Source organism: Lissotriton vulgaris, chromosome 2_1 (genome assembly GCF_964263255.1).
Source record: "Lissotriton vulgaris chromosome 2_1, aLisVul1.2, whole genome shotgun sequence".
Classification (NCBI taxonomy): Eukaryota; Metazoa; Chordata; class Amphibia; order Caudata; family Salamandridae; genus Lissotriton; species Lissotriton vulgaris.
This window is the reverse complement of record NC_141687.1, coordinates 1,226,823,798-1,226,849,180: the sequence shown is the minus strand read 5'-3', so window position 1 is coordinate 1,226,849,180 and position 25,383 is coordinate 1,226,823,798. Positions and strand designations below refer to the sequence as shown.

Sequence of the window (25,383 nt, the reverse complement as noted above, 5' to 3'; positions counted from 1 at the left end):
AAGGGAACACAGACTTTTTGGGATACAAGTACAGGACCCCAGACCACTGAACGTTAGATCATCCTGGAATCAAGAAGGAACCTCTGCCAAGGAGAAAGCTGGAAGACTGAAGAGGAAGGACTGTCCTGCTGTGTGCTTGTGGACTGACCTGCAGTTGCTTTGCTGCCAAGGAGAGGGGAAGGACTTTGCTGTGTGCTGTGTCCCCTTGCTTGAAAAGATCTCCAAGGGCCTGATGAGAGATGGCCTCCTGTTAAGAAGTCCCAGGAACAAATGGGCTTCACCTCCAGCTTCCCCCCTGAGCTCTGCTGAGTGAGTTCTGCCCTTCCTAGAGTGCTTGATCCAATTGTGGGGCCTCTGGAAGTTGTTCCTGCTGTTTGGGAATCTGGACAAGGAGAAAAGAAGACAATCTGTAATTTTCACGCATAGCTCGCTTGCGGAGCGCATCCCCGACAGTGCGAGGAAATTCCCTCTGCCGCGAAGATCGAGATTGTCGCAGCGCCTGTTGCCGCTGCAAGAACCGACGCATTGTTCGCTTGCGGAACGCATCGCCCCGGTGCGGGAAGATTCCTGTTGCTGCGAATATCGTCGCAGAGCCTGTCGTCGCTGAGTGAGATTGACGCACCGCTTGCTTGCGGACCGCATCATGTTGCTGCTAACATCGTCGCAGAGCCATTGCATCGAGGGGCCGCGAGAGGAGAAGATCGACGCTGCGCCTCGCCGCCGCAACTGAGATCGTCGCTGTCCAAAAGATTGTCGCATCGTGCCTGTGCAAGGCGCTTCCTACCGAACCTGCACACCGGAATCCATACAAGATATTGCATCCCTCCCCATGCAGACCGGATTAGTCGCAACACGCCCGCTGCGTCCAGCGGGGCTGTCGCATCGCCTCCCCAGGTTCTCAGGAGTGACGCATCGCTTGTTTATCAACGCTGCAGCTTCCACTTGGAACTTTTGTCGCATCTACAGGTACTTTGGGCTAAAAGTGACGCAACTGTGGATTATTTTGACGCAAACCCTAGAACTCTTTTAAACTCATATTCTTGAACTGTGTATATTGGATTTTTGTCGTTTTGGTCTTGTGTAGTTTAGATAAAGATACTTTATTTTTCTAAACTGGTGTGGAGTCCATTTGTGGTGTTTTCACTGTGTTACTGTGAGTGTTGGTACAAATACTTTACACATTGCCTTTGATAAGCCTGTCTGCTCGTGCCAAGCTACCAAGGGGTTGAGCAGGGGTTATCTAAAGAGTGTATCCCCCTCACCCTGACTAGAAGCAAGGGTCCCTATTTGGACATTAGTACCTACCTCTGCCAACTAGAGACCCCCAGATCTAACAACAGGCTATTAGTAAATCATAATTTATAGTAAAGTACTTTATATTATCTCATGCAGTGTCCAACACATTGCACAGTGGGCTCTACCATGATATTACTAAAGGCAGCTCTGTATCGCTTGCTAGGAAGATAACTGTCAACTATTGGTGGAGGGAGGTGCATATGCAGAAGCAGTAGAAGGGGTAATCCTGATTAGGGCCAGGCAGCGACAATGAGATGCCTTTGTAGAAAGGTTAACCCGTTAGCTCATAGGGGGACTTTCATGACGGGGCTGTATCTACTGAGAGAGGGAATCATCTCTAGTTTGTGACTGGAAGTGAAGTAAAAGCTCAAACCAGATCTGGGAGATGGGGTATTTCCGGACGCCTCTCTAGCTACTTCCTCTCTTAGAGCTCAGCTATCTGCCTTTGCCCACACCAACAGTGAATGGGTCCAAGCGGTTAGGCAGGGAGGATAAGTGGCTTTCCAATGTCGTGTGATGGTGCACTTAGCCAGCAGTAGAGATAGATCTAAGTAGCAGGCAGTTAGCTTATTGTTCTAGGCGTGTTTTTAGGAGTCTAAAGAACAAGTTACTTACTTTCGGTAATGCTCACTGTGGTAGAGACTAACTCAGTTCCCTCACCTTTTGAATATTCACCAGGTATCAGACTGGATCCGGAAGCTTTACAGCAGGATCTCTGCACGAGGGAAGGTGGGGCCATGCAGCTCTGAATGATGCCGTTCTGTTCAGGAAATGGTGTGCAGAGCCGGCATAGGTGTCACTCCTGTGCGCTAACGTCAGTTGCTTTTGGGACTATCTGTGCCGCTAAATGCCGAGCCCCAAAAGCAAAAAAAGCAAATTGGTGTGAACAGTGTGCAGATTCCTAGACTTGGGATCCTATTAATGGATAGCGTCCGATCACAGAATAGGGAGGATGAGCTGGTCGTTGAGGAACCTGCAGCGAACCTGAGTCTCTACCAGAAAGACCATTATTTTAATTGATCTTTACAAATCTTCTTCCTCTCCTTTCGACTTCACTGTTTCGCTTAGATAACGCACCGAGATGCCCCCTGGGTGAGTCGAGCGCTATAGAAGAGCCCCCTAACATAACATAACATTATCAAAGATAAGTAATTTTCTCTTCTCCTGATACAGACTTATAGCCCAGATTTCTCACCTCTTCAATAGATACCAAGGAAATAGCCTTTCAGTGATGGGGATGTGAATGGATGGAGAACAGCAAGTTCGGCAAGATCAAGCAGGGAAAATGACTTTTAGGGCAAACTTGACTGTCCAGGTAATAGTGCTTTGTGAATGTGTGGAGCGTCGCCCACATTGCTGCCTGGCAAATGTCCGGGACAGGGACTCTGCGTGCTAACACAGTGGTAACAGCTTTGGCCCTGAGAGAATGTGCATGCAGACCTTCTGGATGCTGCTTTTCGTACATTGTGTAGCAGATTTTAATGCAGAGACTGATCCAGTGGGATATGGTTCTCTTCTGCACTGCCTTGCCTGTCTTCACTCTAGCGCACCCCACAAAGAGCTGATCATCGACCCTGTGGTTTTTAGTACGATCTATATTGAAGCTCACCGCTCTCCTGGGGTCCAAGCGATGGAGTCTCTCCTCCTCCTTAAAGGGATGATGGGGAGCCACAACACAGGAAAGATGATGGTTTGACCGACGTGGAACAGTCACAACTTTCGGCAGGAAGGAATTCCGAACCCGCAGAACTAGCTTGTCTGGGATGATGATAGTATATGGTGGATTAACATATAGATTGAAAATGTACTAGAGCCCCATCAGGTCAAAACCCAGGATGAACAGCAATGTAGTGTATTCACCAACATATAGATTACAATAATTTTCTTCTTTTTAGACCATTTTATTGCCACAAGTTTAATTTACAGTTCAGTTATCCAAATATGTTCATACTTCCAAATTTTAACCATAAGTCCAACAAATGCCTTTAATGGCTTTTCTTCCAAACACATGAATGGTTGTCTCACTATTCCTCATGGAGCGATGGAAACGTATATGACCCAATGCATTTCGGGCAGTACCTGCCCTGCTTCAGGAGTAACATCAATAAAATGAAACACATATCAATCATCAGTGACCTTTTCAGACTCATCTGTGCTGTTATTTAATGCACACCTCTACGAGAGTAATCGGCCCTCTATTTACATCCATAACAAAGTGAATGAAAGGAAACAACCCAAGCATGGACATACATACATGTGCTGTACCCATTCAAAAACTGCTTCAAACCCAATGACTTAAATAACGAGCCCTGAGCTGGCAACCGTGATAAGGTTGAAATTAACAAGTTACTTACCTTCGGTAGTGATATATCTGTGATAGACATATATTAGTTTTGGATTCCTTACCATAGAATAACCCCCAGGCGTCAGAATGGATCCAGAGAATTTTTCTTCAGCAGTACCCTTGTGCGTCAGTAGCTGGCATAGGTCGACTCAGCGTTCATCGTTGGCATAGTAATCACCGGAGTGACGTTGCAGTATCCACTTAGACGCCACCTCTGCAGGCTGACATCAGTTTTTCACACAACATTCCATGCCAGAAGCGCAGAGCTATAAAAACACTGACCACTGGTGCACAAAACTAGGGCCCTGAAGGGAAGTTCCTTACCCTAGAAGTCAGTTCGCCGCACAGGGAAGATGGGTGGGGCGGTAAGGAATCCGTAACTAATTTATGGCTCTAAAAGATATATCGTTACCGAAGGTAAGTAACTTGTTCATCTGAAAGAGGCTATTAGTTATGGATTCCTTACCTTAAAATAGAAATACAAACCCCGGAGGTGGGTCTGTGAACTAAATTCACACCAGAAATTGCTGGAGAAGTGAACGGCCAAAGAAGCCATCTCTCCAGACTTGGCTGTCCAGATAGTAATGTTTGATGAACATGTGCAATGAAACCCACGTGGCTGCCTGGCAGATGTCATGAAGGGGTACTCCACGTCCCAAAGCAGTAGTGGCTCGCGTTGCTCTGGTGGAATGGGCGTGAAACACTACTGGAGGTTCCTTTTTCTCTAAGGAATAACAACACATAGCCAACAAAGAGCTGATCATCCACCCGGAATTGTTTTGTGCGATCCAGATAGAATGAAAGTGCATGTTTTGGATCCAGTCGGTGGAGTGAACACCTGCACTACTTCAGTGCCTTCAGTGCAAGACGAATCGCCCGGAGCTCCAGAAGGTTTATGTGGAGCCCGGACTCCGGGGAGACCAGAAGCCTCTGATCTCTGCCTTCCCCATGTGGCCAACGGTGATGGATTAAACCCAGATCTTTTGACTGGGTGTGAGTGTTTGATTGATTCAGATGCTCCGTCCATCACCACCCCCTTTTGTACCGCGTTTGGCCCCATAAGTGCGGCAGGGTATGCTCAGACGTGAGTCCCTTGCTCACTTTGCCACTGGATTCAAGCAAGCCGGGCTGAAGACGGCTGGAATGCCAGAAACCGGTCCTCGGAAGCTTGTTTCCGGTCCAGGGAAGACATGGCTTGGCAGTTCGGGCTGGACTGTTCCCATGAGGCACAGGGTCAGACTGATTTGCATATAGCCATGTCTGAACTGGGGTGGCAGAGTGGGCTAAAGAACGGTGATGGATTAAACCCAGATCCTTTGGTGGGTGTGAGTGTTTGATTGATTCAGATGCTCCGTCCATCACCACCCCCTTTTGTTCCCCATGTGGCCGCCCCATCCCAGAAGTGATGCATTCCTCACCACTGTGTTGGGGAAAGGAGAGGAATCTGTTGTTCACCCAATCCTGGTTCGTTAGCCACCACTGCAATTGTTGTGAAGTGCCCTCCCAGATCTGGACACAATCGGAAAGATTCCCCCGGTGCTGTGCCCACTGGAACTTCAGAAAAATAACAATGTTCACAAGGAATTTATTTATAAAAGTGATATAATCTCTGCAAGAAAGTGTAATTTGCTTGAATAAATCAGAAAAGACAGTTGTATGATGAGATCTAAATTAAATTCAGTCAAACAAGTTTTGTATAGATTTGATTTCAGAAAGCCCACACGACAATGTCTCAAAGCCGTACTCACTTCAGCCGAAATGAGTATAGTTTATTTTGCAGTTGCAATAAGCATAAGTATCAGAGACAACTTTCCAAAGATGTTTACTAAATATTTACACTATAAACAGTTTATACGTGACTCAGTGAACCCCAGTGAAGTGACCATAACCTAGCAGTGCTGTACAAAATACACAAAAGAAGGGGGAATTGGTTATTGGTAGGAAGAGTAGGGGAACCCTTTACAAATAAAGTGTTTGTATATATATTTTTTATTTGACTCTCCCTTTATGCTAGTCACTTCAGGTCCCACAGCAGAGCCCGCATATGCCACCTGGTATAGTCCACCAGCAGGATGAAGGAGGCCATGAGGCCCAGTAGCCTCAGGGTCATTCTGACCAAAACCAGAGATAGAGGCTGAAAGATCGGAATCATAGCCCAAATATCCCGGACTCGCTGTTCGGGAGGATAATCCCGAAAATGTGCTGTGTCCAGAACTGCTTAGATGAAAAGGAGCTTCTGAGAAGGAATCAGGTGTGACTTTGGCACGTTGATGGTGAATCCCAGCGAATGCAGGGTTTCCACAGAAGTCTGGAGGTGGGAGGCGACAGCCTGGGGTGAGCCTGCCTTCAACAACCAGTCATCGAGATAGGGAAAGAGTGGAACCCCTGATCTGCGCAGATGAGCTGCAACCACTGCCATCACTTTCATGAACACCCGAGGGGCGCTGGTAAGGCCAAAGAGGAGCACAGTGAACTGAAAATGCTTGTGGCCTACCGTGAACCGTACGTAACGCCGGTGGGCAGGCAGGACCGGGATGTGAAAATAGGCATCCTGTAAGCCAATACTATCATCCAATCTCCAGGGTCGAGGGCAGACAGGACCCAAGCCAATGTCAACATTTTGAACTTCTCCTTCCAGAAGAAGCAGTTGACTTCCCTGAGATCCAAGATAGAACGCAGGCCCTTGTGCTTCTTCGGTACCAAGAAGTAGTGGGAGTAACAACCACAACCTACTTCTGGCACAGGGACTCACTCGATGGCTCCCTTGGCCTAGAGAGCCGCAACTTCCTGACTGAGAAGGGCCAAGTGATCCTCCAACATGAGATGGAAGGTAGGTGGCATGGAGGGAGGGGTAGTCTCGAAGGGGAGGAAGTAGTCCTTTGGACTATCTGCATCCGACGTGATGTTGAGCCAGTGGGGGAGGTGATGGCGAATCCTGCCGCCCACTGGCAACTGGTGGCCCTGAAGGTTCAGACTAAGAGGGCTTGGAAGCTGCTGCAGAGGAGGAGCTGGTGGACTGGCCCGCCCGTTTGGCCCCAAACCCACGACGATGGGACCGACATCTCCGGCGGCGCACAGGCTGGACAGCTTGCGCAGGCCTGTGGCTCTGGACGGAGCATGGCAGGGCACCCCTTCTGTAGCCACGAAAGGGGTGAAAAGCATACTACGCACGGTGAGAGGTGGTAGCGAGGCCCCAGGATCTGGCCGTAAGCCTTGAATTCTCAAAGCGCTCAAGCTCGTTGTCTGCTTTGTCGCGACGGCCATCAAAGGGCATGTCCAAAAGAGTTGACTGGACATCACTGGAAAAGCCAGCGTAACTCATTCCGGCATAGCTTCTCTGGGCTACCGACGTTGAAATCGTCCTGCCTAGCGAGTCGGCAGTGTCCAGTCCACATCGTGTGACGACCTTCACTGTGTCAACTGCACGTGAGAGCATGGCCCGGGCCTCCTCCGGGCATTGTGGCAGCACATGCGTGACCGTATCCCACAGAGAAAGGGAGTAACGGCCCAAGAGACATGCGGTGTTCACCAACCGCAGTCCCAAGCTGGCGGAAGAAAACATCTTCATCCTAAGATGGTGCAGCTTCTTGGATCCATTGTAGGTGGAGCAGCAGAGAATGCGCCCTTGGAAGTCGAGGCTTGGACTACCGAGCTCTCAGGGGTAGGGTTTTGGGAGAGGAAAATGGGGTCCCCCGGGGCCAGGCGGTGGCGTCGGGGAATCATCCTATCCACAGGAGCCCCTGTGCTAGGCTTGGACCAAGCACCCAGAAGGATGTTCGTGAGGGCCTCATTGAACGGCAGCATGGGTTCTAAGGAGGCAGCTGACGGTTAAAGCACCTCGGTAAGGATGTTAGTCCTGACCGCCACCGTAGGAAACTCAAAGTTCAAGGCTTCAGCCGCCCTACGCAACACCATAGCATAAGAGGCGCTCTCTTCTGTAGCCACGGTAGGGGGATATAGCATGCCATGGTCTGGAGAAGTGTCCAGCCCACTGGCCTTACCCAACTCCTCTCTCCAGTCCAGTTCTTCAAACTGGTCTGCCAGAGGGTCCACAGACTCCTCCCAGTCCTCCTCACGCTACTCTGGTAGCCACTCAGGGCGATAGGGAACACCAGGGGAGAACAGAGGTACAAATGTACCGGTTGGCGCCAGTACTGACTCTGTGTCCATGTCGAGGGGGAGGCTGGGGTCGACTTCGGTTGGGGACACAACTGGCGTCAGAGGGGGTAGAGGTGTCATCAACGGATTTGGTGCTGGAGGAGGTGTCATAAGGTCGACCAGCACCGATCCGGATCCAGGCCTGGATCCTTGGGGGCCCTAAGGGGCCAAAGCCACCGGTATCGAAGGCCTAGAACCCATAGCCAAGTCCGCGGGGCCCTAACATGTGCCAGCGGAGTCGGGCTGGTCAAAGATGGAGTGGAGGGCTTCGTAAAAACTACGAAGTTGGGCAGGGGTCGCTCTGGCTCCTGGGAAGGGGGGGGAGGCTCGGAGTTGACCCAACAGGCTCTGCATCCCACGTCGCGTTGTACAACAGACAGGGAGAACGCGAAGAGCGGCTGTGCTTCTTCGCCTTCTATTTGTGCTTCGACTTACCCAAAGACTTCGATGAGGAGTGATGGTGAATATATCACTATACAAAGCAAACAATTACAACACATGCTTTTATAACACGGTTTTTACAAAGCAACTACCATTACATTGCATGATTTTACAATGCATGCCATTACAACACATCCCATTACAAAGCATTTCAAGGTAAGTAATGGAGATTTTTTAGTTTTAGGGTGGGTATGGGTTTTGGGGTAGATGGGCATAGTAATTTTTATCCCTACGCAATCCAACACTTTCCCTACTGTTGCACTCACTGGAGTGGGAATAGTAATTTCTACCCCTACACTATCCAACATTTACCCCACTGTTGCCCTAAAAGTATTATGTGTTGTAATGGTATGCGTTGTAATGGAATGTGATATAAGGGTAGGTTTTAAACATGCGTTGAAATGGCATGCGTTGTAATGGCATGGATGTAAAGGCAGTTCAGTTGTAACATTTGCGTTGTAAAAGCAGTGCAATGTAATGACTGCGTTGTAATGGATGTTTCCCGTGATGGTGATGGCTCCGCGAGCAGTCCCGCGACCTCTCTCTCGATCGAGACATCGAGTGGCGCGGAGCCGACTGACAGGCCTCCAGAAGCTTTAGGGAACGCTCCGGCAAAGACTTCAGGCCATGGCTTGGCAGTCGGAGCACAACTTCGGGTCGTGGTCATGCTCCAGACACCAGAGGCACACAAGATGTGGGTCCATCACCGATATCAGCTTGTGGCAGGAGCCACAAGGCTTGAAGCCAGTTCGCTGATGTGACATCCCTGTGCACCAGGAGTCGAACGACTCAAAAAGAAGTCAACAAAAGTAAAATAAAGACAGTCAAAATGTGACTAAAAGTACCGCTCTCTCTGGATCTGCGCTGGCTGGCGCAGAAAAAAAAAGAACTGACGTCAGCGCGCAGGGGCGGCGTCTAAGTAGATGCCGCAACGTCATTCCGGCGATCACGACCCCAACGACGAACATGGAGTCGACTGAGGCCCCCTACTGACACGCAAGGGTACTGCTGAAGAAAAATTCTCCGGATCCAGTCTGTCGCCTGAGGGTACTTCTAAGGTAAGGAATCCATAAATAATAGTGCCCAAAGCAAAGCCCTGCCGCGAAAAATACGGAACGAACAGGAGAACATCAGATAACTTGGCCTCGAGGAGGTCAACCTGGTGTTTGCCGCACTCGACCACAAATTTGACCCACAACAGGTGTATACAGTTTTTATTGAGGGATGCCTGGCTGCCAAAATTACATCAACCACCTCCAGAGAAAGGTCAAAGGTGTTCAGTTGTCACCGCTCAATTTCCAAGCATGAAGGTGGAGATTGCGAAGGCCTGGGTGAAGACTCCTGCTCTGTTTTTGCAGAGCAGGTCCTCCAGAAAGGGGGCAGCATGAGGGAAAGACACGTGCTTAAGCCCAAGTGTTCTGGATACCATACACTCCATTCCCAAACTGGGGACCCTATAATGACTTTGGCCGGGCAGGAGCGGCATTGGCAGAAAGGCATAGAGGAGTCCCGAGTTCCAATTGAGGCAGAACGCATCCCTGAGTTAAAGATGCCTTAGAAACACCAACGTGCAGAAGTGCCAACATTTCGAGTTCTTGGGGGTGGTGAATAGATCAAGGCAAGGTGCTCCCTATTCTCGGAAAAGTCCATAACCCCACCCCGCCCATGTCTGTTGCAGTACCTCATAACAGTAGAGTTGACCATGAGCACCTGAAACCAACCTACCCTTGATGGACGGAAGGAAGGCTTTCAACATCAAACTGCTTACTCTCAGCTCCAGAAGGTTGATTTGGAGCCAGTACGTAACCACAGACCAGAACCTCTGATCTCCACCTCTCCAAGGTGGGCGCCCTGACCCAAAAGCGGTGCATCAGTCACCTCTGTCAGCTCTGGGTGAGAATGGGAGAGGGGACTGCTGTTGACCCAATTGCCATCCAGCAACCACCACTGCAGATCTTTTGCAACCTCCTATGAAACCTGAATGTGGTTTAAGAGGTCCCCTTGATGTTGAGCCAGATGGGATGTCAGATCCCACTGCAGAGCCCACATATGCCACCTGGTGTGCTAGACCAGCAATACACAGGAGGCCATCAGTCCCAGCAGTTGATCTCACTGAAATCCAGGACCGAGACCGGTAGATCAGGATCATAGCCTGAAATGTCCTGGACTCTCTTTCCTGGAGGAAAGGCATGAAACCGAACCAATGCAGGGAAGCGTCTGAGAAAGAGTGAGGTGTGACTTCAGCACGATGACAGTAAATCCCAAAGATGATAGGAGGTTCACCGTCGTTTTCAAGTGGTGGGTGACTGCCTGGGGTGAGCCTGCCTTCAACAGCCAGTCATAGCGGTAGGGGAAGACTGGCACCCCTGACGTCTGAAGGTATGCTGCTATCCCTTTGTGGGCACCTGATGGGGCTCTGGTGAGACCAAAGCGGAGCGACTGGGACTGAAAAAGCTACTGTATCACCATGAACCCCAGGTAGCACCGACGGGCCGCATGATGGGTATGCAGGAATAGGTGCCCTGCAGGTCCAATGTCACCACCCAGTCTCCATTCAAGGGCAGACAAGACCTGGTGAAGGGTGACTATCTTAAATTTCTCCTTTGGGAGGAAGGTGTCGATGGGGCTCAGATCCAGAATACGCCAAAGGCCTCTTTTTTTGGGCACCGGAAAGTAGCATAAATAATAACCATGTCCTACTTCAGGCACTGGCACGTTCTTGACAGTCCCTTTGGCCAAAAGAGCTTGCATTTTCTGTTGCAAAATGGAGAAATAGGCTTCCATTAGTCATTGGGGGACGATGGAAGGTGCGGTGGAGCAGAAAGGAAGGGTAAGGTATATCCCCTACAAACAATCTGTAGAACCCACCTGTCCGACATGATTGTCTGCCAACCGGGTAAGAATCAGAGGATTCTGCCTCTCACTAGGTGGCTGCGTCCTTGTAAGGGTACGCTAAAGATGTTTTTAAAATTGGGTTCCAGGGTGGGCGGCATGCTGACCTTGACCCCGGGGTTGTGGGCACCCAGGCCTCTACTGCAAAAATGTTGGGATCCCTGTGGGGGCTGGACACACTGGTGAGAAGGGAAGCATCAAGGTAACGTCCAAAGAGCTAGGCGTAGCCCATCTACTGTAACACGGTCAAGAGGGGTATCAGCTTTGTCCCCAAACAAGCTAGTCCAGTCAAAGGGCATGTCCACCAAAGAACTAGACCTCTCCGTAAAACCCAATTGATAGCAACCACGCATGGCAGCGAACTGCATTACAATCTGGTGCATATGACCTGCCAGATGGAATCGATGGTGTCCAAGTCACAACAAATTGTGAACCTGACTGCATCACAACCATCCATCTTAAATCGCCTAACAGAGCACAGGGCGAAGGTCTTTGGGCACACCCGGCACAACTTGTGCTAGTAAGTCCCAAAGGGTGTGCAAGTAGCGTTCCAATAAACAGCTGGCATTAGCAGGGAGGAGGGCCAAGCTGGTAGAGGAAAAGACTTGTTTGCTGAATTGTTCCACTAGCTTAGATTCCCTATCAGGAGGAGTGCTAGCAAATGTTTTAGGAATAGAGCGGCTAGCAGAAGGTTGCTTCGCTAGGCTTTTTGGTGAGCCGTGCTGAGAAAGAAAAGGCAGGTCACCAGGAGCAATTTGTTGAATGATCAGGGGACCAGAGCATGGCTTGGCCCAAGCCCACAATAAGGTAGCCATTAATTCCTCGTTGAATGGAAGAAGGGGCTCCAAAGATATCTGCCCAGGTTGAAGGATCTCGTTGGGTGCTGGAGGTCATGAACTTTGGTTGTCCTTCGCATGACCATGGCATAGGAAGCGGATTCCTCTGTGGCTGGTCCAGGGGGAGAAAAGAGATCTGTCTCTGGAGGGGTATCGAGGCCACTTAACAAGTCCTCATAACAAGTATCATCCTGGTAGGGCTGAGCGAACTTATCACCTGGGTCGCAGTCATTATCTGACCCTATCCCAAAAAGGGACTGCATAGAATACTGCCTCCCTGTAGAAAATTAAGCGGGTGAAATGATACTTTGAGCGGTCTTCAGTCAAGGTCAAATCGATTTTGACTTAGCATCGGAGAAAACTATCGGGTCCACCTCCTCTGCCATCAGTGAAGTTGGCATCTGCGAATACGTACCCAGGGCCGGTGTGATTCATTCCCCCAGAAGCGGGTTTCAGGGCAAGAGCCAGAGGCAAGACAAGCTCAGAAGAACCAACTGGTGCTGATGGTGAACTCAGCAGGGGTATCCCGGTGGAAAGCCTCTCGGTTCCTTGGGGCCAGGAGGCGCACAAGAGGAGTCGGAAGGGATCCAACGAGGCAGAGCATGGCTGCACAGAACTATTCAATCTGATGCGGCATGGCTGAATTCCCCGTAAGCTCCGTTTGTGCTGGATCAAGACGCAGGATCAACTAAAAAGTCGGCTGATGTCGAGAGCGAGATCAAGAAGGGTGGCGCCACACCAGGCCTGCGCAATCAAGTGCGAGTGAAGTTAGAGAGGTGAATCGCGCTTCAATTTCTTGTATTTATTATGCTTACCTGAAGACTTGGAATGTGACAAAGACTGGCTTCTGGAGTGGTACCGTCAACTCCAGGAATTGGAACAGGGCCAAAATTGATCCTTGGGAACAGAGCATGACTTGGATCGGCCCTGTCGAGAAGTCTTCTCATGGTCAACAATGTAAAGTTTCACCTCAGGTTCCCTGATGGCCTTCGGTTCATCAAAGCCTAGTCGCTGCAGGCCTTGAAGTCGTGACCCATCCATATGCACCACAGACACACCTGATGGTCACCCGTCACAGACATTTGCTTGCGACAGCTACTACTAGCCAGAAAACCTGTCGTTTTTAGGGTGACATCCCTTGCACACTCAAGAAATGATTGCGATAAGGTCTCAAAAGAAACACAAAGAGAGCTCCAGATCCTGGTCTAGAGGCACGGAAAGAAAGGGACTGACATCAGAGCACAGGAATGGTGTTTATATAGGCTCTTCACATCATTTTCAGAGTAGAATGGCATCAGTGTTGAGCTACATGAATTACAGGACAACAAGCATTCACCTTAGTTAATAATTAACTTATCTTAGCAGGGGAGAAGTACTCTCTATGGATTACATAAACTGGTAGAGTGTCATCCTTGCATTTCTAGAGGTTGTGGTCAGGTAGGTCAGTATCCTTTCCCACTCCTTATCGTGGAACATGATTCCAAGAGCATTCATGGCGTTAAAAGCAACCATGGTGGCAAAGGCATTGTTGGCACCTACGGCATCTATAATGTCAGAGACATTCATGGTACTGAAGAAATCTATGACTCTGAAGTCCTCCTCAAGGTGTGAAGTCATCCATGAAGAAGTTTCTTAATATTAATGGATACCAATACTCCTTGATGTCAAGATTCTTTGACATTACGTATTACACATAAGATAATTCATAATATGAGTACCCCCTAATGTTGATGCCCCAAGACCTCATGTCATCAAAGCTCCAATACATCAAAGCCTGCAAGATGTTGATACGTTCATGATTTGATCCATTACTGCATACAGAATCGGTTCACAAGATCAATGCAGAAGAAAGATTTTGGTTATATTTGTGACCATTTTGGGAAAAGAAATGCCAATTCTCTTTCACCCGTCAGCACAAAAAAGAGTAAATGAAGATATATATGCACACAATGCCACCTATTTTGTCTCGCAACATGTAGCACTGTTGGGCCGTACTGTGCCTCTAATAACCACTGGTAATACAAAGTGTCATAGGAGGTGTATTAAATATTTTTGCAGCCCTATCCTAGTAGCTTCAAATATAATCAGGTGAGAATATGTTTTAGAAAAAATCAACAGGAGCACAAGACAATTTTCATTAATAAAGCCATGTGAAATCAACAATAATACAAATACGATTCAGCTTTCCCGTCACTGTTAATCATCCAGAGAGAGAAATGTAGACAGAAGTGGACGTGCATTATTACCTAGTAATGAAAATCTTATTTGAGACTGACAGGCAAAAGTAGACAATATAGGAACTCTGGTCAAGCAAGAGAAGTACAAAATTTACCGTCTTGATGTATTCCATGTAGTTGGAGTCTTTGGCATAGGAACCGTACTCATTTTCAACCTGTACAGCAATGATTGGACCCCCTTTCCGGTACTGTATAAAGAAAGAATATATCACCTGGTTAGACTTTTGCTCCTAAACACTAGGTAATAACAATCACAGGGTTAATTAACAGGCCAAAAGAAAGAAAGAACCAGCTTCTAGTCAATAAGAGAGGTTGCTTATAGGAAATCCAGTTGATTTTATAGTGTAGTTAATGTAGGTGTCTACTAAGATGGTCTGTTAGGTTTTCTTCTTGATTTCTTAAGGAAAGTGCAACCCCTCCCAGTAGAAATTGTGCCACTTTGCACAGAATAATTTGCATGATAGTTGGCAAGTGTCTCCTTAAAGGGTGCCCGTTGAACGCAAAGACACAAAGGCAAACACGATTTGACACCAGCATCTCCCTGGCTCCAGGGAACAGGAAATAGCCAGGCAATGACATCCTGTTCCAACTGTAGAAGGCATACATGAGGCACAGAGGAAGCTTGAGGGCAATGCATGTGACGAAAAAAGGGGAAAATAAATTACAACACATTCATCACTCGAAAATATCTCCTTCATATTTGGTTCAAACAGACATCACAAGAAAAGACTTCAAGGACAGACTTTATCTAAAGTCAGCTTTCGACCTTGTCAATCGTGAGCAATTAAGACATTGACTGCACAAGAATGGAGTTGACAATTGTCATTCGAGGGCAATAGTTGGACTGAATTCTAATAATATGGCCAGTCCTTTATGAATCCCTAGGTGAATGCAGTGATAGCTTCTGAATTTTAAAAGGATTTAAACAGGGTTGTGTGCTAGTTCGAGTTCTTTTTAGCCTGTTCCTAGACAATGTGGTTGATTATCTGATGAAATTCAACTTTGTCCAAATAAGTGCTAGCAATAAGGTCTCCAACTTTCTTTTTGCATATGATGCTGCTTTGTTAGCCAGAACTGAGAACATGTTACAAAAACTGCTATACAGTTTTGTAAAAAAAAAATGTTTTTCCTCATTCCCCTCCAACCTCAGCTAACATAAAATCCAAAGGTTGCCACTGTTACTCAATTAAGAGACGTAGGCCCTAGGGTAATCTTTTCCGCCCTTCGTCCCCCGCCTACCAGTAGCATACCAACTTCCTTCCAGCTGCTGCCCTCCCGTTGTTAATGAGAGGGTGGTTGTACTCTCTTCAGGACTTTGAGACCGAAGACTGATGCCGGTGGCTTGCCTTGATCGCAACAGGCTGGGACCCAGAAGGTTATAGCCCACTCCAGCACAGTCTGAGAGCTCCACTGACGCTTAATCATAGGGAAAAAAAAAAGAGCAAAAAAAAAAACCACAAAAAAAACCTCAGACTGCAGTCCAATTTAACAAACAGTTCCAGATGGCTCTCTTCTCTTCAGTCGGGCCAAATCTATTTTAGAAGTTTTATATAAGGAAGATAGCCAATCCGATTGTGTAGGGGGTGTTGTCTCGACCCATCTCTTACATATTTCCTGTCTGACTAATAAGATAGCAAAGAATAGAAAACCTCTATCAAAGCCAGTGATGTTGCTCGATATACCAAAAATTATGAGTTTGAGGGAAATTTGTATTGTATGTCCCAAAATAGATGTTAAAGAATCTCCAACTTCTCCCCAAAATTTCGTAAGAGATGGGCAAGCCCAGAACATATGCACATCCAGGACCCTTTCCAAGTTAAATTTTTTACACCTTGCAGGTGGGCCTTTAGACATTTTGGAGAGCCTTGCCAGGGAGCTATAAGCCCTATGTGTTGTGAAATAGTAACTCATCCTCAGCCATGCTGGCTTAACGACTGAGAAGAGGAGGTCTTCCACAATTCCCCCAGTCTATCTCCGGAATAGATTCCCCCCCATAGCTCGGCTAGCTTGAAATCGCCGTCGATAGCCTCTTCAATAGCCCAATAAAAAAAAGAAATCTCTTTCTTGCCTGCAGGCTTGTTAACCTGATGTTCTTCCAGGGCGCTCCCCCGGCCTAACGGGCTCTTTAAATTCTGAGACCAACTTATTAGCTGCAAATACTTGAACCTTGGCATACCCCCCCTTCAACTTATTATTTAACGCAGCCCACGGTAAAAGTGATCCATCAACCGCTAGGTCCCCCCATACTAATAGCCCGTAGTTCTAAGAGGGACTGGTAGCAGATCTTTAAGGCAGCCGGGAATTCCTGGGCTGTCCCACAGGGGAGCTAACTTTGAATAATATTCTAGACCTGTTAATTTTTTGATCCTAGCCCAAATTTGAGCCGCGCCACTTAGGACTTTCAGTCTGACCTTCTTGAAAAAATGTTTGTCCCCATACTTAAACAGAAAGCCTTCATGTGGTAGCCCCAGTTGTTCCAACATAGCTAAAAACATTTTACCTCTCCCTGAAGAATCTGGAGATTTTAACCACATTCTAGAATGCGTTAACTGAAAGGCCCAAGCATAATATTGGATATCGGGGAGTGCAAGACCACCTTTCTCCCTTCTTCGTCTTAGCTTTCTCCATGATATTCTAGAAGCTTTTGAGGCCCACACAAACGAATTAATGGATTGCTGGAACTTATCCATTAATACCTTCTCAAAGTTCAGTGGGATGGTGTTAAATAGAAACGTTACCTTTGGCAAAATGGTCATTTTTATGAGATTTACTCTGCCCAGGATAGACAATGGGAGGTGGACCCAGGATTTCATAAGTTCTTCATTCTCCTTTAGAATATTATTAAGGTTAACTTTTGCTATTTTGTCTATCTCTGGAACAATTTTGACCCCATGTAGCGCATCTCATTTTTGGTTTGGTATCGGCACCCTGGCAGGTTCCATGACATAAGCTCAGTTTAGTCTGCATTAACCTCACTGCCAGAGTGTGATGATAACGCCGAGAAACCCAATATGGCCGCCGAGTCACCCGCAACTGGAAGTAGTGGTGACGGTCTAACGGTTACATTTCCTGATGCCGGACGAGAGATAGAAAAAGGCCGGCGATCCCTCGAGGAGTCGTCCAAAAGGAGGGGCAGCCAGCAGAGGGAGCGAGCTGAGCGGAACACCGACGTGCACTCCAGAGGCAAGGACACCCTACAGGAGGAAGAGGAAGGAGGCAGCCAGAAGGGCAGAACGGAGAAAAAAGAAGAAGATTTCCCCATAAAAGCGAAAGAGACCGGCTCTCCCTAAGCCCGATGGAAGCATACGTTTCTGTTTTGACTTCCGAAGGCTTAACGCTGCATCAAAATTCGATGCCTATCCTATGCCACGGGTAGATGAACTCATCGAAAAACTCGGAGATGCCAAAATAATGTCCACCATAGACCTCACAAAGGGCTATTGGCAAATACACTGAATCCCGACGTTAGAGACAAGACCGCCTTCTCCACACCCGTCGGCTTGTTCCAATTTAAGGTACTTCCCTTTGGTCTCCATGGGGCCCCAGCCACTTTTCAAAGGCTAATGGATTCCGTACTCTCTTCCCACCAAGCCTACGCCATGGTCTATTTACACAACATTGTGATACATAATCCAGATTGGGATACCCATCTAGTTCATCTTGAGAATATCCTACAAGCATTACAAACTGCAGGTCTCACAATTAATCCCAAGAAGACAACCTTTGAGGCGGATCATATTGAGTACCTGGGATATGACTTCAGGGCCGGACAGATAAGACCCCAAGTTAGCAAGATAGAAGCCATCACCCAAGTACCTCGACCCACTTCTCGAAAGGAAATACGATCCTTTCTTGGCCTCGTCGGGTACTACACACAATTCATCCCAGGCTTCTCCGACTTAGCTAGCCCCCTCACCGATCTCCTTACTAAGGCCCAATCAGGTTGCAAATTTCAGTGGACCGAGAAACACGAACAGAGCTTTCTCTCACTAAAAGAATCCCTTTGTCACTATCCAGTGCTTGCCTGCCCAAACTTCAATATCACCTTTGTTTTGCAGACTGATGCGTCAGGTAGGGGCCTGGGGGTGGTCCTTTCCCAACCCGATGCCCTGAGAGACCCCCATACTGTCTTATTTCTTAGCCGTAAGCTGTTTCCTAGGGAAGTGGTGTATGCTACCATCGAGAAAGAATGTCTGGCCATAAAGTGGGCAGTGGAGTCCCTTCCGTATTACCTTCTAGGCGGTCATTTCATTTTGCTTACCGACCATGCTCCCCTTACCTGGCTATCCCTTCACAAAGATACTAACCCTAAAGTTCTTCGTTGGTTTCTTGCCCTGCAACCCTTCTCTTCCAACACCCTCCATGTGCCAGGAAAACTACAAGGAAATGTGGACTTCCTTTCGAGGTGCCCCATGTCTGAATGGCCCATACGTCCATTCCTAGGGGGAAGGCAGTGTGATGATAACACCGAGAAACCCAATATGGCCACAGAGTCACCCGCAACCGGAAGTAGTGGTGACGGTCTAGCGGTTACATTTCCTGATGCCGGATGAGAGATAGAAAAAGGCCCGCGATCCCTCGAGGAGTCGTCCAACAGGAGGGGCAGCCAGCAGAGGGAGCGAGCTGAGAGAAACACCGCCGTGCACTCCAGAGGCAAGGACACCCCATGGGAGGAAGAGGAAGGAGGCAGCCAGACGGGCAGAACGGAGAAAAAATAAGAAGATTTCCCCATAAAAGCGAAAGAGACCGGCTCTCCAGGAGAAGATACGGAGGCGGGTTCTCCTCATACCAAGGCCCTGGAGAGTCGTAGACACAGCCTGAGCTTCTCTCGGAGTCACTCAGCCCCGGCCAGACATCCCAGGACTACAGACAAGCTATAGAATCAAATGGACCCGAGGAAAAGGACTTTAGTTTCTTCTCTTATATTTGTTTTTTAAACATAACTTTATTCAAATAATAGGGGTTTCTGACAACTGAAAATAAAACAAAATAAGAACCCCTCAAAAATAATAGCTCTAGCGTTACTGATTTATCGCAAAGAGAAGGGTCAGGGAACCTCCCAACAGGCTGAAACCATTACACAGAGACCTGGCCAAAATCCCTCGCTAGCTCGATCACCCGGGGGGAAAGAGTATTCCAGATCTGACGAAAGAATAAGAATGTCGTCGGCATACAGGGCTACCTTCCTCTCCCATGAGCGGCTCTTCAATGATGTAATAGCTGGCTCTTCCCTGAGGCGATGAGCAAAAAGCTCTATATATAAATCAAAGAGGAGAGGGGGCAGCCCTGTCTGGTTCTCCTTTTGATTTTAAATGGTCTAGTCGTTCTGCCATTTACCACCAGCCTGGCAGAAGGCTCACTATATATATAAGGCGGATGGTACGGCAACATTTTGGCCCGAGGTTCAGCTTCTCCAAAACTGCCATGAGATATTTCCAATCCACTCTATCAAATGCTTTAGTTGCATCTAATGTCATTGCCGCCAAGGGAAGAGAAAAAGTGGAAGCAAAATCTATTGCACCAATAAAATCATGAGTAAGGTCGAAAAGATTCCTACCCTTTACGAAGCCCTTTTGATCAGCATGCAATAGCTCACCTGGTATGCCCCCTAGTCTATCCGCCAATATCTTGGAGAAAACCTTGTAGTCTGAATTCAACAAGGATATAGACCTGTATGACCCACATTTTGTAGGGGGTTTCCCTGGTTTTAAAATTAGAATAATATATGCTTCCCCCCATGTGATAGGTGGTTGAACCCCATCTGCTAGAATTTTATTAAACATCGCAACCATGAAAGGGATAACTATTTCCTCTAATTTCTTATATATTTCCGCAGGGAGGCCATCTGGCCCTGCAGCGTTGCCCTTTTTACAGTCTAAAAGTGCCTTCCTAACTTATTGGTGTGTTATTTCTGCCTCCAAATTCTCCCGTTGTGTTGTTCCACATGTAGGTAGCTGAATCGGATTTAACCACTCTTGAATAGATGTTCTGCAGAATCACTTTCATCCTTATATGATTCTTCGAAATAAGCATGAAAGATTTCTCCTATCTCCTCCTCCCTACTTATTAATGAGTTAGTGTGTACATTCTCTATTTGTTTAATGTGATTCCAAACTCTATCCGTTATGGCCTTCCAGGTCAGTAACCTACCAGCCGCTTCACCATATTCAAAGTGGGCGAGCTTACTCACCTCCCGCCTATTGGAGATTCGTGTTTGAATTGTGCTCTCCAAAAGGGCTTTTAGCGAGTCTAATTCTGTCCCTAGTGTCTCTCCGAGTTCTTGCTCTTGATCGGTTACATTATTAATCCTTTCCTCCAGCACCTTCATTTGGCGTTCAACAGATACAATTTCCTGCCTGTACTGTCTGATCTTATAAATAGTTTTATTCGTGATCAGGCCTCTCAAGAAGGATTTCAGGGCATCCCATACAACTATAATATCTGCTGATCCTATATTGATATACAAAAAGGCTTTTACCTCCTGGATAAAATATCCAGTTACAGCATCATCTAAGAGAAGTGTACGGTCAATAGTCCATACCCTCCGTTGTTCCGGGCCTGATAAATGCAAGTCGATCCAGAACGCTGTATGGTCAGACAAATGAGGGGTCAAATATCCAATATTCTTTGTACTACCCCTTAAATCATTACTAAACAAAATGTAATCTATTCGTTATTAATGTCTATATTTTTTATTATAAAATGATACACCCAACTGTGTACCAGATCTCTCTCTCCATATATCACAAATAGCATGTTGTTTCATCATCACTTTTAAAAAAGCCCTGGATTTAGAAGAAACTACAGCTCTACTTTTTGGTGATTTGTCCAATTTAGGATTCAATACTATATTGAAATTTCCAGCCAAGATGGTTGATTCCAGAAACTCCAAGAGATTCAAAAAGATGGTCTTTAATGTTGATGGGTCGTCCTGATTAGGGCCATAATAGCCTAACATCGTAATATGGGTATTCTCTACAGAGATCTTAACTAACACCCACCTACCACTTAGATCTGTTCTTACTTCTTGCAGACTAGCGTTTGCTTGTGTTTTTTACTAGGATAGCTACGGCCCTAACATTGGCCATCTGACATGAACAGGCACAGTGTTCCACCCACCAGAGCTTCCCACAAATCTCGCTCATTTCTTTTTTCAACTGGTGGGTTTCTTGTAAAATTATTATCTGTGCCGGTGAGTCTCTCAAATACTGTAGGATTTTCTCCCTCCTGCTTTTAACTCGCAGGCCATTCACATTCCAGGACAGACAATGCAATGTTTTCATGGAGGATAGAAACACTGGGATTTCAATTTACCCCAACCTACAGTGCCGGCACCAAACCAAAAACACTAAACATTGAACTTCAGCTGAATTACGAGGCAAATGATTATTTTCTTTTTTATCCCCTCTGCTCCCACACCCGTGCCCCCCCCCCTTCCCTAGCTCTCATCCATCCCACCCTGGAGAACCCTACCCCCATTTACCTGGACTAATCCAGATTCTGCCTCCTGGCATGCTCTAGACCAGTGGTTCCCAAGCTTTTGACTCCCGAGGACCCCCAGTAAGTCACTACTGGACCCCCAAGCAATTTGTAGTATTAAATTTCAAACATTAGAACACAAGTCCGTGAAATATATACAAACAAGTGCATACCAAACTGTAGGAACTGGGGGTCACCAGTTCCCTGGGGGTAGCCTGGCACGATCAGGTAGGCCCCCGAAAGCTCAGGTGTTAAGTGACTACACAACACACGCATCCACTGAGACAATAAATGCATGCAATGATGGAGACCACACCTGTAAGTTTGATTAAAACACTAAGCTTTTATCTAGAATAAAATGCAGGGTATTCAATTACTGAATACATTAACTCAAAGCATTTCATCAGGGGAGCAATTCAATATTCACTGTAGCATATCACCATTTCATTAAAGGAATCAGCGTCCCACTCCTCAGCACTAAATATTTCCTTAGGCAAGGATAAACATAGCATCAGGGATCAACATTTTATCAGGAATAAACATTTCGTCAGGCCGGAGTAATCTTGTCATTGAGCAGGAATAAAACATTTCATATAACCTCATTAGCAGTAATGAGCATTTCCTCAATCAGGAATAAACAGGGCATTAAAAATCAGGCAGGGATAACCCACACTTAACTATGGAGTACCAGACCCCTAGCCAAGGGGTAACTCTAGCTTGCAAAAGTAAGCATGTAAACCTCTGGGCCGGCCTAGGGCAAGTGGGAGCGAATCAGTTCCCCCAACAGGGGGTTATCTTTAGCAAACTCGGGCCCCCAAAGGGGTTTGGCAGAGCGCTGGCTCAATTATGGGTCTGGGATGGCTAGTCAGGGCCAACGGGGCCCGGCAACAGTTTTCCCCAGGAGAGGGGCGAACTCGGGGCCTCCTCCGGCCTTCCGCGCTCCTCCCCGGGGTTCACCTCATTCTTCGGGCCTCCTCGCCCATTGTGGCGGTATGGCTGGCTGGTGGGGAGCTTGCGCCCCTCCCACGGTCTCCACGCTGCTAGGGGGTCCAGTCCCGGGCCTCCTTTTGGCTCCTCTGGCCTCGGGACCAGTCGCGAGCACAGCGTGGGAGAAGCAGCAGCTGGACGGGCCCGGGCCTCTCTCGGCCTTCCCCAGGCCTGAGGACCACTCACAGAAGGCAGAGGTGAGGCGCGCCCGCGGCCGCCTATGGCAGCGCGGCCTACGGGGCGTGCCAGCCTCTCCTCCGATCGCGGGGAAAATGAAGGCGGGGGCGATGATGCAGCGTCCCCCTCGTCACGTGGGGCGGGTGTTCCCGGCCTCTCGGCCTAGCGCGGCCTAGCCTGAAGCAGCGGCAGCCCTCTCCTGGCTCCGAGGGCCGCCGGGGTGATGCAGCGGGCCACGGAGGTCTCCACAGGCGGCGCTGGGTCCGCGGCAGCGAAGGTAGGGTCAGAAGGCTCCCAGGCCGCGCGATGCAGCGCCAGCGGGGGGGGGGAACACAGCGCACCTAAGGCACAGTGCGGAGAGCGGGGACAGGCAGACCGGCACCTTCAGTCCGGCGCTCGGGGCAGAGACGGCGCTTCCTAGGGCACACAGGAGGCAGGCAGGATGGCGCTCGATGACTATAGCGCCTCGGGACACGGCAGTCCAGAGTCCTTGCGCTAGGAAGGAAGCGCTGAGCAATTCAGTCAGTTTGGCAAGGGGGATGAGGCAGTACAGGCAAGGCAGGACAGCGCTGGGGGCACAGATGAAGCCAAGGGGCGCAGAGTGGAGACAGTGCCGGTACCTGGTTGATCCCCAGTGGTCCTGGTTAGAGCAGGGGGGGGGGGTTCTTCTTGGCGCTTGGTGGTTCTGGCGCCCTTGGTAGTTAGTTTCATGAAGAGGGGGGGGGGGGGGGGGGTTGAGTTGAAGGCTGCTGACAGAATTCCTCAGCAGGTCACTGCCGGTGGTCCCTGGATTCCCCTCTCGCCGGGCCAGATCAGTGGGCTAGTTCAGTGTTCCTCACACAGCTTGGTGGGCAGAGCCAAAACCCTGTCACCCCCAGTGGCATAGGTTCCTGAATAGGCGCTACCGCCTAAGTCTCCTGCGTAGGGTATCCCAGGTCAGTGATGCCCCAACTGACTAGAAAGTTTCCCTCCCTTTTTGTTTTATATGCCCAGGTCAGGAGACCACTCTCTGAGGCAGCAAAAATAGGCCCGCCTCTATTCTGGAAGGTTCCAGGAGCTTCCCCACTCTAACTATGGGCAGGCGAGGAAAGGCTGGCATTGAAACAATGTTTGGGGTCCCAGCCAGCTCCTGGCAACTAGGGTGCTACACAAAAAGATCACGCTGCCGTAGCAGGGGCCAGTGGCAGCCATGTTTGAAGTAGAGAGCACCTGCACCTTAGCATTGATTTGCAATGGGAAGGTGCCCGGAGACCTAAGGCCAACAAAAACAAAGTGGGAAAAATAAGGCAAGGGCGAAAAAAGATAGGGAAAGACCACCCTAGGTCTAACACAAACAAATACTCTAATAGCTAAAGAGTTGATTATTTTATCATTTAAAACATTTGCAAAAATCGAAAGATTTTATGGGAGGGTTGGTGCTGCACCCCAGCAACTAACTTTTTTCAATGTTTGCTTTTATTTTGCAGTATGAGGCTCATGCTTCTGCCAGGGCCATACTGGAAACCCAAGGCAGCCCTGGCAAATGTTGTCAGAATAGTCCCTCCACTGTGCGCACCGCGTGTAGAGAGTGAGCCTGACCACTACAAAGGGAGCTTTGGGGGGGCTGCCCCCCCCAATCAAATTTGGAAAAAATTGTGCATTTCACAAACATTTGTCGTTATATATTGAATTGTATTAGCTTTTAAAGCATAGTAAATGATGGCCTTACTGTGTAGCAGGATACAACTATCTTTTGTAGGGGCTCCTCAATGATTCCCTCTATATCACCCTTCAACAGTGCCTCTTATCTCTCCATTGCTCCTCTGTCACATGTATTGCAATTGTTTTATAGCAACTCTCATACCAGCGTAGGGCAGAGACACTGAATCATACATGTGCAAATCAGTGTATAGAAATTGTTACGTTAGGCAAAGGTGACTTCAAGCTGTGGGATTTATGTCATTTATACCTGTAAGTATTTTGTTTTAATAGTGCTTGGTCTGGAGAAGCACAAACTCAGGATTCAGAACATAACAGTGTTTAGCACTGACATTAATAATAAGAATTTATTTCTACCCAAATAAATGTTTATTAGCAGCATCAGGATAATGAAAAAGACTGAGAGAAAACATAACTTACTACCTTGTACCATGCAGTTTTAATGCAGCTCTTTGATGGCAGTTCATAGCTCACTGTGCTAGTTTACAATTGTATCTTATGAACTGCACAGTAACAGAAGCTCTGTGACAAAAGCGTAACCCACTGAGCTATGCACATAAAATATTGTTGTTTTAAATGCATGGTACATGTTCTTTGCAGCAAGCATATTAAACCTCTGTGCTTCCTTAGAGGAGTCAAAGCTGCCAATAGACAAAATTCCCATCTCTCACTCCAGCAGGTAAATTATTCACCGGAGTTATCTTGAAGCTTATATTTTTGCTTTGAAAACTGCTGATTATACAAGGAACTTTGCAGTGTTTTTAAAACTGCTGCCTGGGGACCCCCTGGGAATGTGTCACGGAACCCTAGGGGGCCAGGGACCCCAGTTTGGGAATCA

At 47.9% G+C, this 25,383-nt stretch overlaps 1 protein-coding gene across 2 annotated transcripts in view; it reads right to left on the bottom strand.

Moving 5' to 3' along the window:
- GLB1L2 (galactosidase beta 1 like 2) overlaps positions 1 to 25,383 on the bottom strand; it is a 1,156,973-nt gene that overhangs the window by 735,767 nt on the left and 395,823 nt on the right. For both annotated transcript variants that reach the window (XM_086956948.1, XM_086956947.1), the window contains exon 6: positions 14,300 to 14,392. In XM_086956948.1, coding sequence (XP_086813074.1) covers positions 14,300 to 14,392 — 93 coding nt within the window. The remainder of the gene's footprint in view (positions 1 to 14,299; positions 14,393 to 25,383) is intronic.